This window comes from Meles meles, chromosome 3 (assembly GCF_922984935.1).
Source record: "Meles meles chromosome 3, mMelMel3.1 paternal haplotype, whole genome shotgun sequence".
Taxonomy (NCBI): Eukaryota; Metazoa; Chordata; class Mammalia; order Carnivora; family Mustelidae; genus Meles; species Meles meles.
In genome coordinates, this window is record NC_060068.1 from 115,174,796 (window position 1) to 115,190,812 (window position 16,017).

The window sequence follows — 16,017 nt, forward strand, 5'->3', positions numbered from 1 at the left end:
AAGCCATAGAACAAAGATGAATAGTTATTAGACCTGTATACTCCTTTCCTTACCCACAAAGGCTATCAGTGTTCAAGCTGGGTAGCAATATAGTAACTCAACAAAACCAACTTAAAGTAGTTCAATCTAAGTACACCTAAAAAGGGACATGTATATTACTCTGGTAAATTGGAAAAAACATTTTTTCAGGCTTAGCATGAAAAGCAAAAAGTTATGTGTTTTATGATCTCCCCAGTTAATTTCGACTTTGCTTAAGATTTAACCAGCGGCCACAGAATAGGCACATTTATTAATCAATAGCAATAGTACATGTGACGCAAATAAGATTTGATAGCCATATTTCCACATGCAGCAATGAAGGAGCTTACGGTTCTGTGTCATAAATTATAACAAAAACTAGATCTTCTCTTCTTTGCAATTACAATTTTTCTTTTTTATAGGTAACTAGAGGTTAACACTTATGAGTTAAAATATTTTTAACTCATAAGACCCCACCTCCCTGAGATCTTGACCTGAGCCAAAACCGAAAGTCAGACACCCAACCGTCTGAGCCATCCAGCCACCCCTCACTATCCCTATTAATTAATAAAGCTGGAAAAGTAGAGCTCATCTATTCTAGAGGTTTTTAAACTTTTTCTTAGAAAAAGAACTGTCATGCTTAAGGAAAACACCTCAAATTTCACTAGCCAAAATAAATAAATGTGGAGTGACTACAGTGAGAAGAGAGCAATGGGTGATCTTCCCCACATCCCTCCAAGGACTTTCATTCCCTTGCCCTATTTTATACCTTCAGTGCTGAAGAAAGAGTTAACATACACATAACTTGAAAACAACGGTGTTACCTATTTTCCTTACTTTACTCATAGGGAAACAAAGATACAAAGGTATTCAATAGCTTGACCAATTGGTCCATCTGTGTAATGAGGGAGTCCAAACTACGCCCTTACTGTCTTGACTTCCAAGCCACGGTCTTGCCCCTATCACCCCACTGTATTTCCCTCTTTTAGAATTAGGAAAATGTTAACCCTGAAAATAAAATAGTTTGTGGTTAATTTGGGATTCTCTTTCCCCTGAAAGTTGTTTCCTCTAAAGTGTGAGGTTTCCATTCCTATGGTTCACCAGTCCAGAGCTGCATGGACTGGGCTGGGTATTTCCTAATTCTGTAGGGAGGGATTGATTTACATTTTTTACAAATGCATCTTTTAAAGACTCCCAATGAGAACTTTAAATGTTGTAGGTCTTTGAAGGGAGAATACAGGTTATGAAAACATGTGATGTTAATATGCAAACATTTGTAGAGAGGAAAGGCACCGGCAATCACCAGAAAACAGATACTCAGTGTCCGGAACTTCTTTTTGGGCAACATTACACAAACTGGTTAACCACAGTGTCTTACATATCAGGAAGATTTCTTCCAGAATGGCTTTTAGGATTCTTTATGAAAAGCCACCACACGCCTTAGCATGCCTCAGTGACTACCTTGTTTCTTCATATATCAAATAAAGGGAAGGAAGAGAGGATTTATGATGTCTCTTCTAAGCCTTAGAATTTTATGATTCCATGATAGTAAGTACATAATATCACAGCTGAATGTGGCAAGGCACAGGAGATTATTTAATTAATACTTACATTTTTGAAGACGCATATTTGGGAGCTGTTTTCACCCAAAAATGATCAGAATTTTATCTTAAACATAGAATTTATTAATACTTCATGTAGAATGAATAGATGAGCTGTTTTCTATGGTTCACTTATATATGAGGCTCTACTTTATTCATAAATTTAAATATTACTATCATCACGAAATTAAACTTAGTTTCCCTGCCACATGAATTGTGTCTACTTGGTTTGAGCAAAGGACTTCAAGAATGCTGTTCCTTTCCATTTCTCCTATACACAACCACAAAATTGGTGGGAAAAAGAATGCCTTTTACGTATTAAGGTGGAAATTGCCTGTGCTTGATGCAGTCACTACCTCCCTTAGTTACATTTTCAATGTACTTATCTGATAGTATTCTGTTTTTTAGATAAGCTTTATGCAAAAATATTCTGACAAAGAATGGTATCAATAAAAATTTACAACAAAATAACAATAGATAGTATTTTTTGAGGGATTCCTTCGTGTCAGTCTTCAGTGCTTTATACGTTTCATCTTACTTGATTTTTATTAAAATGGTTTTATAGAGCTCATGATCAAAGAAAGGATGTGAACCTGGGAATGTAAGACTCCATCTCTCATGAGCTATACCTTTGTATAGATCCCCTAATATTGTGAATGTACAAAATTAGTCTCACCTTAGACCAGTCGCCCATTCGCCACACATAGCATTTCGAGTAATCCTCACAGTCCTCAGCCTCCCTGGGTCTGGTGGAGAGGACACATTTCTTTCTAGGGTTAGTACACCTCACAGTCCGATGACGTACACCTTTGCCACACTTGACCGAACACTAGAAGATAACACCAGAGAGTCTGGATGAGGTCGGTGATTAGAGATACAGACCAATGGTTAAATTACGTTAAGTAATATTTCTAATCATCTCTCATAAACCTATCACTCACATAAAGACCAGGTTAAAGAATAAAGAGGAGGAAAACTCCTGGCTACACCCAGGACCAGGATCCAGATGAAGCTTAGGGCACAGTGCTGGAGGTAGTGAGTTTCAGGAACACAGGACCATTACTACACAGAGCAATATAACATAGGATATTGATGAGAAACAAATAATACACAGTGATCAAAATATAAAATACTAAACTTAATTGGCATCATATATGTACATATAGTTACATAAGAAAATTCAAAAATGTATTTTTGCTAAGCTTTAGTCTGTTTTAGCCCTAAGAAATGTCTGTGGAAAATGAAATTTTTTTTTAGAGTGTCATTTCTCACAGGCTCTTCTTAAAGAGAAAACAGAGAGAATCTTAGCAAAAGGAAAGTATTTCATTGCATAATTATGTACCCCTAGAAATCATCACTCTAAATGACTATATGCATTGCAAATATAATTCAGTTCAAAAATAGTTTAGTTCATTGCATAAATAATTGATGCCTGATTTACAATGGTGACATAACATATAAAGCACATATGTATATTACACCTATTTTTTTTCTAGGAGCAAATTAGCATCTCATTTTCATTTATGCTCCATTTTATGGAATATGTGTAAAACTTCTCAGTTTTACAAAGGTTCACATCACGACTACCTGGACACAGGGTCCAAAAATAGTATTGGGCGGGAGAAGGAAGAAGAGGGAGAGAAAAGGGAAGGGATAAAAGATATGGCAAAACTTGAAAATTCAATGAATAATTATGTCTGAAAAAGGCCCAAAGCAAGAGTTGTAGCTGTATATTTAACAATAATATAGCATATGAATAACTATGTGAACTCCAACAGTTGTGTTCCTGAAAACCTGAGCATGGAACTAATATTTAAATATGATAAATTTTGCTGAAATGAGTGATAATCTTGTGTGTGTGTGTGTGTGTATGAATTTATTGAGTTTTAAAGTGGACTGCATGTGCAACTTGGCATTTTAATATTTATTTTTATTTTTTTGCAGTTGGAACTAACCTTGTTCCGTAAAGTCAACTTTTAAATTAAATTAAAAAACGAGAGATAGTTTTTAATTGGTAGACTGCATTGAGGCATACTATTGCTCCCACCTGCTCTCAAAAATCTGTATAGAATATTTCTGGCCTATTTCCTCTTAAAAGTGTGCAAAAAATGTTATAGTTTGGCTGGAGGTCGGGTGTGTTCCTTTGCTAGTGTGAATCTTCTCTCCAGATCCAACTGATTGATTCTGATGTAAAGTTAGATACTACATTCATTGTCAAAAGTATACTTTGTCAATGAAAAAGAATCTGTTAGACAGCAAGGTATAGTCCAGAAAAGGAAGCCAACAGAAAGTCATGCTACTTGCTAATGTACTTTGGTGGGAGGGAGGGAGAGGCTGGGTTAATTGAAGAATTTTCCCAAACCTTATTACCTAAGCTTATCCTTGTTTTCAAAAGACTGGCTACTCACTGTAACCTAGCATTTTCCACTTGTCACTTTTACATGCTATCTTATAGTCTGAGATTAAGCATATGAATGATTCTGCTCTGTGTGTGCGTGCATGCGTCTGCACATGTGTGTGGGTGCACAAGGATGTGTGTGTGTGTGTGTGTGTGCATGTGGCCACCTGTTCACGTAAAATGCTGCAGAACAGCTAGAAAATCAAAGTAATAACTGGTGTTGATTATGATGCACAGATATACATCATGATAACAGAAAAGAAACATACAGTTGGGTGTGGAACACACCTGTACTCGGCACACAACACGTTAATGGGTATGCAGCGCAGTGAGTGGGCCAGCACTGGGTTCAAACCTCACATCTCCCACTTAGATAGGGTTTTGAGTAAACTGTTGAACTTTTCTGGGCTCTATTATAAAATGGTGAAACGACTAACCTTCTTGGATTGGTGACTAAACATAAATGATATCCTAAATAAGAAATAAAAAAGGGGTCCTTGCTTACAGGAGATGATTGTTAAATATTAATGTCCTTTTTCCTTTCCCTTTTAAATGTTCAGGGATAGACAGTGAATCAAATGCGTATTAACATTTCTGCCCACTAAAGAGTGGTATATAAATGATATATAAATGAAAAACAGCATTCTAAAGTGTACATAAAATTTGTTCTTATGTTACAATATTGACTGAATGAAGAGTAAATAACTTTTCTTCTGTTTGCAAAGTTATATGTAATGAGTATATTCCTTTATTTATTTTTTTAAAGATTTTATTTATTTATTTGAGAGGGTGAGAGAGAGCACAGAGGGAGAGGGAGAAGCAGACTCCCTGATGAGCCAGAAGTCCTTAGTGGGACTCAAATCCAGGATCCTGAGATCACGACCTGAGCTGCAGGCAGACACTTAACTGACTGAACCACCCAGATGCCCTGTATATGCCTTTTATTATCAGAAAAATTAAGAGATGGTATTGAACTGCTCTGCACAGAGATTCAGCATGCAACAGCCCGTGACCTCACACAAGCTAAGAGTCAGAGGACAGCAAGTACGTGGGAAGGGACCGGGGCATGCGCCGCACCTCAGACCACACTCCTGCCTCCCACACGGTCATGCAGTCCTGGCCCTCGCAGCGCTGGGCAGAGGCAGGCTTAGGTCCTGCACAGTCCCTCTCCCGGGCCCTGGTCAGAGTCCCGTTGCTCAGTTGTTGGGTACAAGCCACTTGTCTGCTCTGCATGCCTTTTCCACAAGTCCGTGAACAGGGGGTCCATTCTGTCATCATCCATCTAAAAGTAAAGCAAGAACCACTGAAACTGGTTGAAAGATACCAATCCATTGTGTATCTTGTCATGTCTGGAGTCAAAATTTGCACAGTGACTTTTACCTTGGTTTTTTTTCCTTCTTCTTCTTCTTTCTTTCTTTCTTTTTTAATTTTTAAATAGTTTTCTCTAAAACACATGTGTTTTCTCTCATTTTGAGTTCTCTGGATTTCGAATCTCTGTCTTAAAATCTCAAAGACTTAGATTTGGTCCACGCCACACTCCATGCTCTTCCTGTTACAGCTTATCACACTGGCCACACTGAGAAACCCAATAAGTACACAACTGCTAACATACAGGAGTTATTCCTGTTCTTTGTGTTTTAAGTCTTCACAATAATTCCAAGTGTTAGCTACTATGACTATTGCGGCCTTTTACCGAGAGGGAAACCAAGGCAAAGGGAGATTTTTAACAACTTACCAAGAGTCACAAGGTTGTAGAGTCAGAAACTGCAAGGAGGCTGTAGATGACCTCACCATGAGTGAAACAGAGATATGAGCAAAGTAACAGAGCCCTGTCCCTGAGAATGACCCTCTTACCTGGGGAAGCAATCGTTAGTACATCAACAATGGATTGCAACAAGATTCCCGGGTCTGGGCCATATCCTCCAGATAAAGCTACAGACACTTCCTCCGGCTGGCTTCTATGTAGTGGCCATGGAATCAAGACACTGGAGGCCAGTGACTAAACACGAAGCGTCCTCATTTTAGAGGTCCTCAAGAACTCCAAATCTTTTTCTTGAATTTCACTGATTCAGTGATTCTGCCAATACATAGGCATTTTAACACCTAGATGCACATCCTTTCCTCAATCCTCAGGGCAGTGGTACATATCAACGGACACTTTCTTTTCTAATGAGCTGGGATATAGCCTAAGGACCACTAATTTAAACACCTCCCCAAATTTATTTTGGGAAGAACCAAGGCCTGTGCAAGAAAATTGATTCATGAAATTCGTATGGTTCTTGTCAGTAAAACATTCTTTGCATTCCCCATTATTAGGTCAACCCTATAAATTCACCCCAAACTACCTGCACAATCCTATTTCAGCACAGTGTAGAGCAGTCAAAGTCCTGAGCTTAATTCTGGGTTCCTTACTAGCTGTGCACATTCACAGTACAATACTCACAGCTGTGAAGTTTCCATCTTGTCCTTTGTAGAAGTGTTTATTTTCATACTGTCTGATATACAATAGGGTCCCAGTATACAGTATATACTATGTATGTTACAGTATATTTATAGGTAATTTATAATAACTCATTTCTCTAGCTTCATCTCTCATTTGTTTGGAAAAGAAACCATATGCTCAGCTTGCGCCTCAAACTCTTTCTATTTTCACCACATGGTACCTGTTAGGAAGTGTCCACTGCCTGGATTCTTGACAGCCAGTTCCAAGTCCCTTTCTCCAACCAACCCACAACAACTGTGCTCTCCTTTGCCCTCTGGCACCTGGCCTGTGGCTCTCACATAGCATTTGTTAGATATTCCCTAGGAAAGTTGAGGGGTTCACATTCTCCCTACAAAATTTGCCCTTCTCCTGATTAGTATATGAACTCTTTAAAGGCAGAGATCAATGTCTTATACTTCTTTGCATCCATAACACATTGCATACAATAGTTTGTCATTAAACATTTCTCAAATTGGTATTTGTGTCTATGTTTTACAGAAATAGCATCGATTTCTCCAAAGTTCCTTAAGCCCAAATGTTTCTGGCAATAAGCCAAAGTTTGGAAAATCACATTACATACAGTCTAGTTTTCTCATCTGTACAATGGCTTAATTCTAAGTGATTCTATGCTTCTATTTCTGAAAAGGAAAAAAAAATCCTGATAACATTTGCATTCCAGTATTTCCTCTAACAAAGTTCTTGTCTGCTGGTCTATCAAGTATGATGCTGATTTACCATTTTGCTTGGGAGTCCCCTAGTGGATTTTTTTTTTTAAGATTTTATTTATTTGCCAGAGAGAGAGAGAGCAAGAGGGTGAGCACAAGCAGGGAGAACAGCAGGCAGGGGCAGAAGCAGGCTCCCTGCTGAGCAAGGAGCCAGATGTGGGACTTGATGACCTGAGCCGGAGGCAGATGCTTAATGGACTGAGCCACCCAGGAATCCCTCCCCTAGTGGATTTTTCCTAAAGTATTTATCTTCGAAATTTATTTAGTTTCTGATTCATCTTTTTACATGAGGATACAAAGGTTATAAGCACAATTTAAAGCCATGTATGTACCTTTCCTTCCAATTATGGAACCAAGAAGATATTACTGAAAAGAGAAGTATTTGCAATTTCATGGAGTCTCATATTTTTTTAAATAAAATAAATCTTTAGAGATCCTCAGTATAATGATAAAAGTCACTTTTTCTTCTTTTTAAAAAATCTTTTATTTATTATTTATTTGAGAGAGAGAGAGAGAGAGAGAGCTTGTGCATACAAGCATGAGCTGGGGGAGCGGGGTGGGAACAGGGAGATAGTCTCTAGTAGACTTAGAGCTGAGCATGGAGCCCAATATGGGGCTCCATAACATGGCCCTGTGGTCATGACCTAACCAGAAACCAAGAGTGGGACACTTACTCCACTGAACCATTCAGGTGCCCCAAAAGTTACTTTTTCCATTCCTTGTGAAAGCTCCTCAAAAATAAGCATAGAATGTAAAACATATTCTAATAAAGCCCTTTGTATTTTAGAATTAATCTAATTTGGAATTATCCCATTTCCTTATCTTTAAGATTCCTTCTTCCAAAGCTATTTACTAGTGCATTGATATATTTTGTATTTGGCACATAGAGTTCCATCAGTCTACTTAATGACTTTTTCAATACATGTAAATAGAAGTAAGAATGTTTCAGGAGGAGTTAAGATGGTGGAGAAGTAGCAGCCTGAGACTACATCAGGTAACAGGAGATCAGCTCGATAGCTTATCTAAACATTGCAAACACCTACAAATCCAACGGGAGAGCGAAGAGAAGAAGAATAGCAACTCTAGAAACAGAAAATCAACCACTTTCTGAAAGGTAGGACTGGCGGAGAAGTGAATCTAAAACGACGGGAAGATAGACCGCGGGGGGAGGGGCCGGCTCCCGGCAAGCGGCGGAGGAACGGAGCACAAAATCAGGACTTTTAAAAGTCTGTTCCACTGAGGGACATTGCTCCAGAGGCTAAACCAGGGTGAAGCCCACGCGGGGCCAGCGTGGCCCCAGGCCCCGCAGGGTCACAGAAGGATCGGGGGTGTCGGAGTGTCGGAGAGCTCGCAGGTATTAGAACGGAGAAGCCGGCTGCAGAGACAGAGCCGAGGACTGAACTCTCAGCTCGGGGTTACATTGAACTGGTCGCGGGCTGGGTGAGCTCGGAGCGCGGCTAGAGGCTGGGGATACGGGAGTGATTGGGTGCTGTCCTCTGGGGGCGCACTGAGGAGTGGGGCCCCAGGCTCTCGGCTCCTCCGGGCCGGAGACTGGGAGGCCGCCATTTTCATTCCCGTCCTCCGGAACTCTACGGAAAGCGTTCAGGGAACAGAAGCTCCCAAAAGCGAACCCGAGCCGATTACTTAGTCCGGCCGCCGGTAAGGGCGGTGCAATCCCGCCTCGGGCAAAGACACTTGAGAGTCACTACAACAGGCCCCTCCCCCAGAAGATCAACAAAATATCCAGCCAGGACGAAGTTCATCTATCAAGGAGAAAGCAGATTCAATTCCTAAGGCAGCAGAGCAATTCCAGAGGAGGAGAAAGCAAAGCACGGAACTCATGGCTTTCTCCCCATGATTCTTTAGTCTTGCGGCTACTTCAACTTTTTTTTCTTTTTTCAATTTTTTTTTCTTTTTTCTTCTTCTGCTAAATTTTTTAAAACTTTTACCCTTTTCTTTTTTAACGTTTTTGACTAGTTCATCTAAATATATATATTTTTTCTTTCTTTTTTATATTTTTTTATTTGTTTTATTTTTTAATTTTTTTTTTCTTTTTTTTTTCAGAACCTGTTTTTATCCGCTTTCTCCCCCCCACAATTTGGGGTCTCTTCTGATTTGGTTACAGCGCATTTTTCCGGGGTCTTTGCCACCCTTTTAGTAGTTTATTTGCTCCTTCATATCCTCTTATCTGGACAAAAGGACAAGGCGGAAAAAATCACCACAAACAAAAGAACAAGACACAGTACCGAAGGCTAGGGACCTAATCAACACAGACATTGGTAATATGTCAGATCAAGAGTTCAGAATGACGATTCTGAACTTTCTAGCCGGGCTCGAAAAAGGCATGGAAGATATTAGAGAAACCCTCTCTGGAGATATTAAAGCCCTTTCTGGAGAAATTAAAGAACTAAAGTCTAACCAAGTTGAAATCAAAAAAGCTATTAATGAGGTGCAATCAAAAATGGAGGCTCTCACTGCTAGGATAAATGAGGCAGAAGAAAGAATTAGTGATATAGAAGACCAAATGACAGAGAATAAGGAAGCCGAACAAAAGAGGGACAAACAGCTACTGGACCATGAGGGGAGAATTCGAGAGATAAGTGACACCATAAGACGAAACAACATTAGAATAATTGGGATTCCAGAAGAAGAAGAAACAGAGAGGGGAGCAGAAGGTCTATTGGAGAGAATCATTAGAGAGAATTTCCCTAATATGGCAAAGGGAACAAGCATTAAAATCCAGGAGATGCAGAGAACCTCCCTCAAAGTCAACAAGAATAGGTCCACACCCCGTCACCTAATAGTAAAATTTACAAGTCTTAGTGACAAAGAGAAAATCCTGAAAGCAGCCCGAGAAAAGAAGTCTGTAACATACAATGGTAAAAATATTAGATTGGCGGCAGACTTATCCACAGAGACCTGGCAGGCCAGAAAGAGCTGGCATGATATATTCAGAGCACTCAACGAGAAAAACATGCAGCCAAGAATACTCTATCCAGCTAGGCTATCATTGAAAATAGAAGGAGAGATCAAAAGCTTCCAGGACAAACAAAAACTGAAAGAATTTGCAAACACCAAACCAGCTCTACAGGAAATATTGAAAGGGGTCCTCTAAGCAAAGAGAGAGCCTAAAAGTAGTAGATCAGAAAGGTACAGAGACAATCTACAGTAACAGTCACCTTACAGGCTAATAATGGCACTAAATTCATATCTCTCAATAGTTACCCTGAATGTTAATGGGCTAAATGCCCCAATCAAAAGACACAGGGTATCAGAATGGATAAAAAAACAAAACCCATCAGTATGTTGCCTACAAGAAACTCATTTTAGACGCGAAGACACCTCCAGATTGAAAGTGAGGGGGTGGAAAACAATTTACCATGCTAATGGGCATCAGAAGAAAGCTGGGGTGGCAATCCTTATATCAGATCAATTAGATTTTAAGCCAAAGACTATAATAAGAGATGAGGAAGGACACTATATCCTACTCAAAGGGTCTGTCCAACAAGAAGATCTAACAATTTTAAATATCTATGCCCCTAACGTGGGAGCAGCCAACTATATCAACCAATTAATAACAAAATCAAAGAAACACATCAATAATACTAATACAATAATAGTAGGGGACTTTAACACTCCCCTCACTGAAATGGACAGATCATCCAAGCAAAAGATCAACAAGGAAATAAAGGCCTTAAATGACACACTGGACCAGATGGACATCACAGATATATTCAGAACATTTCATCCCAAAGCAACAGAATACACATTCTTCTCTAGTGCACATGGAACCTTCTCCAGAATAGATCACATCCTGGGTCACAAATCAGGTCTCAACCGGTATCAAAAGATTAGGATTATTCCCTGCATATTTTCAGACCACAATGCTCTGAAGCTAGAACTCAATCACAAGAGGAAAGCTGGAAAGAACCCAAATACATGGAGACTAAACAGCATCCTTCTAAAGAATGAATGGGTTAACCAAGAAATTAAAGAAGAATTGAAAAAACTCATGGAAACAAATGATAATGAAAACACAACAGTTCAAAATCTGTGGGACACAGCAAAGGCAGTCCTGAGAGGAAAATATATAGCGATACAAGCCTTTCTCAAGAAACAAGAAAGGTCTCAAGTACACAACCTAACCCTACGCGTAAAGGAGCTGGAGAAAGAACAAGAAAGAAACCCTAAACCCAGTAGGAGAAGAGAAATCATAAAGATCAGAGCAGAAATCAATGAAATAGAAACCAAAAAAACAATAGAAAAAATCAATGAAACTAGGAGCTGGTTCTTTGAAAGAATCAATAAGATTGATAAACCCTTGGCCAGACTCATCAAAAAGAAAAGAGAAAGGACCCAAATCAATAAAATCATGAATGAAAGAGGAGAGATCACAACTAACACCAAAGAAATACAGACAATTATAAGAACATACTATGAGCAACTCTACGCCAACAAATTGGACAATCTGGAAGAAATGGATGCATTCCTAGAGACATATAAACTACCACAACTGAACCAGGAAGAAATAGAAAACCTGAACAGGCCCATAACCAGTAAGGAGATTGAAACAGTCATCAAAAATCTCCAAACAAACAAAAGCCCAGGGCCAGACGGCTTCCCAGGGGAATTCTACCAAACATTTAAAGAAGAACTAATTCCTATTCTCCTGAAACTGTTCCAAAAAATAGAAATGGAAGGAAAACTTCCAAACTCATTTTATGAGGCCAGCATCACCTTGATCCCAAAACCAGACAAGGATCCCACCAAAAAAGAGAACTACAGACCAATATCCTTGATGAACACAGACGCAAAAATTCTCACCAAAATACTAGCCAATAGGATTCAACAGTACATTAAAAGGATTATTCACCACGATCAAGTGGGATTTATTCCAGGGCTGCAGGGTTGGTTCAACATCCGCAAATCAATCAATGTGATAGAACACATTAATAAAAGAAAGAACAAGAACCATATGATACTCTCAATAGATGCTGAAAAAGCATTTGACAAAGTACAGCATCCCTTCCTGATCAAAACTCTTCAAAGTGTGGGGATAGAGGGCACATACCTCAATATTATCAAAGCCATCTATGAAAAACCCACCGCAAATATCATTCTCAATGGAGAAAAACTGAAAGCTTTTCCGTTAAGGTCAGGAACACGGCAGGGATGTCCATTATCACCACTGCTATTCAACATAGTACTAGAAGTCCTAGCCTCAGCAATCAGACAACAAAAAGAAATTAAAGGCATCCAAATTGGTAAAGAAGAAGTCAAACTATCACTCTTCGCAGATGATATGATACTATATGTGGAAAACCCAAAAGACTCCACTCCCAAACTGCTAGAACTTGTACAGGAATTCAGTAAAGTGTCAGGATATAAAATCAATGCACAGAAATCAGTTGCATTTCTGTACACCAACAACAAGACTGAAGAAAGAGAAATTAAGGAGTCAATCCCATTTACAATTGTACCCAAAACTATAAGATACCTAGGAATAAACCTAACCAAAGAGACTAAGAATCTATACACAGAAAATTATAAAGTACTCATGAAAGAAATTGAGGAAGACACAAAAAAATGGAAAAATGTTCCATGCTCCTGGATTGGAAGAATAAATATTGTGAAAATGTCTATGCTACCTAAAGCAATCTACACATTTAATGCAATCCCTATCAAAATACCATCCATTTTTTTCAAAGAAATGGAACAAATAATCCTAAAATTTATATGGAACCAGTAAAGACCTCGAATAGCCAAAGGAATATTGAAAAAGAAAGCCAAAGTGGGTGGCATCACAATTCCGGACTTCAAGCTCTATTACAAAGCTGTCATCATCAAGACAGCATGGTACTGGCACAAAAACAGACACATAGACCAGTGGAACAGAATAGAGAGCCCAGAAATCGACCCTCAACTCTATGGTCAACTAATCTTCGACAAAGCAGGAAAGAATGTCCAATGGAAAAAAGACAGCCTCTTCAATAAATGGTGCTGGGAAAATTGGACAGCCACATGCAGAAAAATGAAATTGGACCACTTCCTTACACCACACACGAAAATAGACTCCAAATGGATGAAGGACCTCAATGTGAGAAAGGAATCCATCAAAATCCTTGAGGAGAACGCAGGCAGCAACCTCTTCGACCTCAGCCGTAGCAACATCTTCCTAGGAACAACGGCAAAGGCAAGGGAAGCAAGGGCAAAAATGAACTATTGGGATTTCATCAAGATCAAAAGCTTTTGCACAGCAAAGGAAAAAGTTAACAAAACCAAAAGACAACTGACAGAATGGGAGAAGATATTTGCAAACGACATATCAGATAAAGGGCTAGTATCCAAAATCTATAAGGAACTTAGCAAACTCAACACCCAAAGAACAAACAATCCAATCAAGAAATGGGCAGAGGACATGAACAGACATTTCTGCAAAGAAGACATCCAGATGGCCAACAGACACATGAAAAAGTGCTCCACGTCACTCGGCATCAGGGAAATACAAATCAAAACCACAATGAAATATCACCTCACACCAGTCAGAATGGCTAAAATGAACAAGTCAGGAAATGACAGATGCTGGAGAGGATGTGGAGAAAGGGGAACCCTCCTCCACTGTTGGTGGGAATGCAAGCTGGTGCAACCACTCTGGAAAACAGCATGGAGGTTCCTCAAAATGTTGAAAATAGAACTACCCTATGGCCCAGCAATTGCACTACTGGGTATTTACCCTAAAGATACAAACATAGTGATCCGAAGGGGCACGTGTACCCGAATGTTTATAGCAGCAATGTCTACAATAGCCAGACTATGGAAAGAACCTAGATGTCCATCAACAGATGAATGGATAAAGAAAATGTGGTATATATACACAATGGAATACTATGCAGCCATCAAAAGAAATGAAATCTTGCCATTTGCGATTACGTGGATGGAACTAGAGCGTATCATGCTTAGTGAAATAAGTCAATCGGAGAAAGACAACTGTCATATAATCTCCCTGATATGAGGACATGGAGAAGCAACATGGGGGGGTAGGGGGATAGGAGAAGAATAAATGAAACAAGATGGGATTGGGAGGGAGACAAACCATAAATGACTCTTAATCTCACAAAACAAACTGGGGGTTGCTGGGGGGAGGTGGGATTGGGAGAGGGGGAGCAGGCTATGGACATTGGGGAGGGGAGGCGAACCATAAGAGACTATGGACTCTGAAAAACAACCTGAGGGTTTTGAAGGGTCAGGGGGGGAGGTTGGGGCAACCTGAGGGTTTTGAAGGGTCACGGGTGGAAGGTTGGGGGAACAGGTGGTGGGTAATGGGGAGGGCACGTTTTGCATGGAGCACTGGGTGTTGTGCAAAAAGAATGAATACTGTTACGCTGAAAAAATAAATAAAAGGGGGAAAAAAAAAAAAAAGAATCAAACCGATCGGTCGGGGCCACCTCTTACAGAGAGGGCGACCCCTCCCAGCCTCACAGACTAACTTTAATAGAGCAAAGGCCATGTGGTTGGGCCTGGCCACACACCGGTGGCCAATGAGATTGTAACACACAGAGAAATCTGCACAGTCATGCTAGGTCACACACGGGTGGCCAACTGAATTACAATTCACCCCATAGTAGCTATTTGAACTAACCTATCACCTTGGTCAGAATTGGCACCCAAAAGGCAGGGCCCACACTCCTTGGTAGCTGGGGAGACAGTATGCGCCCCCCACTGATTGGATGTCTCCACCTGGCCCGACTCATCCCTGCATTCCAGCTCTGTTATCTCCACCTGACCTGCCCTGCCCTTGTATTTGGACTCTGTTATCAGGGACTGATCGACCATATTTTACTGGTTTCCCGGACTTGCTTTTAAGTAAGTTCCCCTGGTGGGGGGGGGGGGGCAGAGTCAGTTTAAGTTTTACTGCATAAACAACAAAATCACTGTTTAACCGGATGGAATCGCTCTGGCTAAATAGGCCCTTACATTGTTAAAGAGATATTTTTCCCCCTTTTCTCTATAAGCAATTACTTCAGCTTTCAGCACTTTCTTGAGCATCATTCTGCTTATTTTGCTTGAGATTTTAAAAGTTCGTATTTTAAAAGGTATCTCTAGTTGTCCTGTTTTTTTTTTTTTTATTCTTTTTCTAGGAAAAAAAATATCAGTTTCAGGTGTACAATGTGGTGATGTGGCTTTTATAAACCTTAGAAATAAATGCTTGTCATGATAAGTGTCCTTACCATCTGTCATTGTACAGAGTCATTTAAATATTCTTGACTCTATTCCTTGTGTTGTGCTTTTCATCCCCATAACTTATGTACTTTATAATTTAAAGACTATACCTCTTGATCCCCTTTGCTACTAGGACAACCTTCTGGTTGTCCTGTTTTGCAGAGCCTTCTTATTTCTGCATGGCCCATCCTGACCAGTGTCTAAGAGCACTCGGCTGAGGGCCACCTGTGATGAGAAGGGTCCTAGCGTAGTTCTGTGTTAAATGTGCAGATTTACTTGCCAGTTAAAACGATCTGTGGGCTTAAAGATGAATAGTCAAGTCCATAAGGATTCCTGTCCCTGGGGACATTCTCTGTCGAAATAACTGAATGTCCAGTGTAACCTGAATTAACTTTTAACAGGGTGAAGTTGAAAGTCATCAGCTTCCTCTAAAGACTTTTGGGTAGGAGTGGATGACATCGCTGGAAATCTTGTTCATGTCTTTCTGTCTGGTCCCAGGCCAGTCCTTAGTAGCTGATCCCAGCAAAGAAGCTGAAAGCTAAAGGAAGGATGGTATCTCTTCTTGTCAAGTTG

General features: G+C 39.9%; 1 protein-coding gene across 1 annotated transcript in view; it reads right to left on the bottom strand.

Annotated features, from left to right (window-relative positions):
- Positions 1–16,017, bottom strand: part of ADAMTS19 (ADAM metallopeptidase with thrombospondin type 1 motif 19) — a 261,766-nt gene that overhangs the window by 19,993 nt on the left and 225,756 nt on the right. Inside the window, exons 20-21 of the mRNA XM_045998860.1 lie at positions 5,095–5,299; positions 2,296–2,448 (exon numbers count right to left, since the gene is read on the bottom strand). Coding sequence (XP_045854816.1) covers positions 2,296–2,448; positions 5,095–5,299 — 358 coding nt within the window. The remainder of the gene's footprint in view (positions 1–2,295; positions 2,449–5,094; positions 5,300–16,017) is intronic.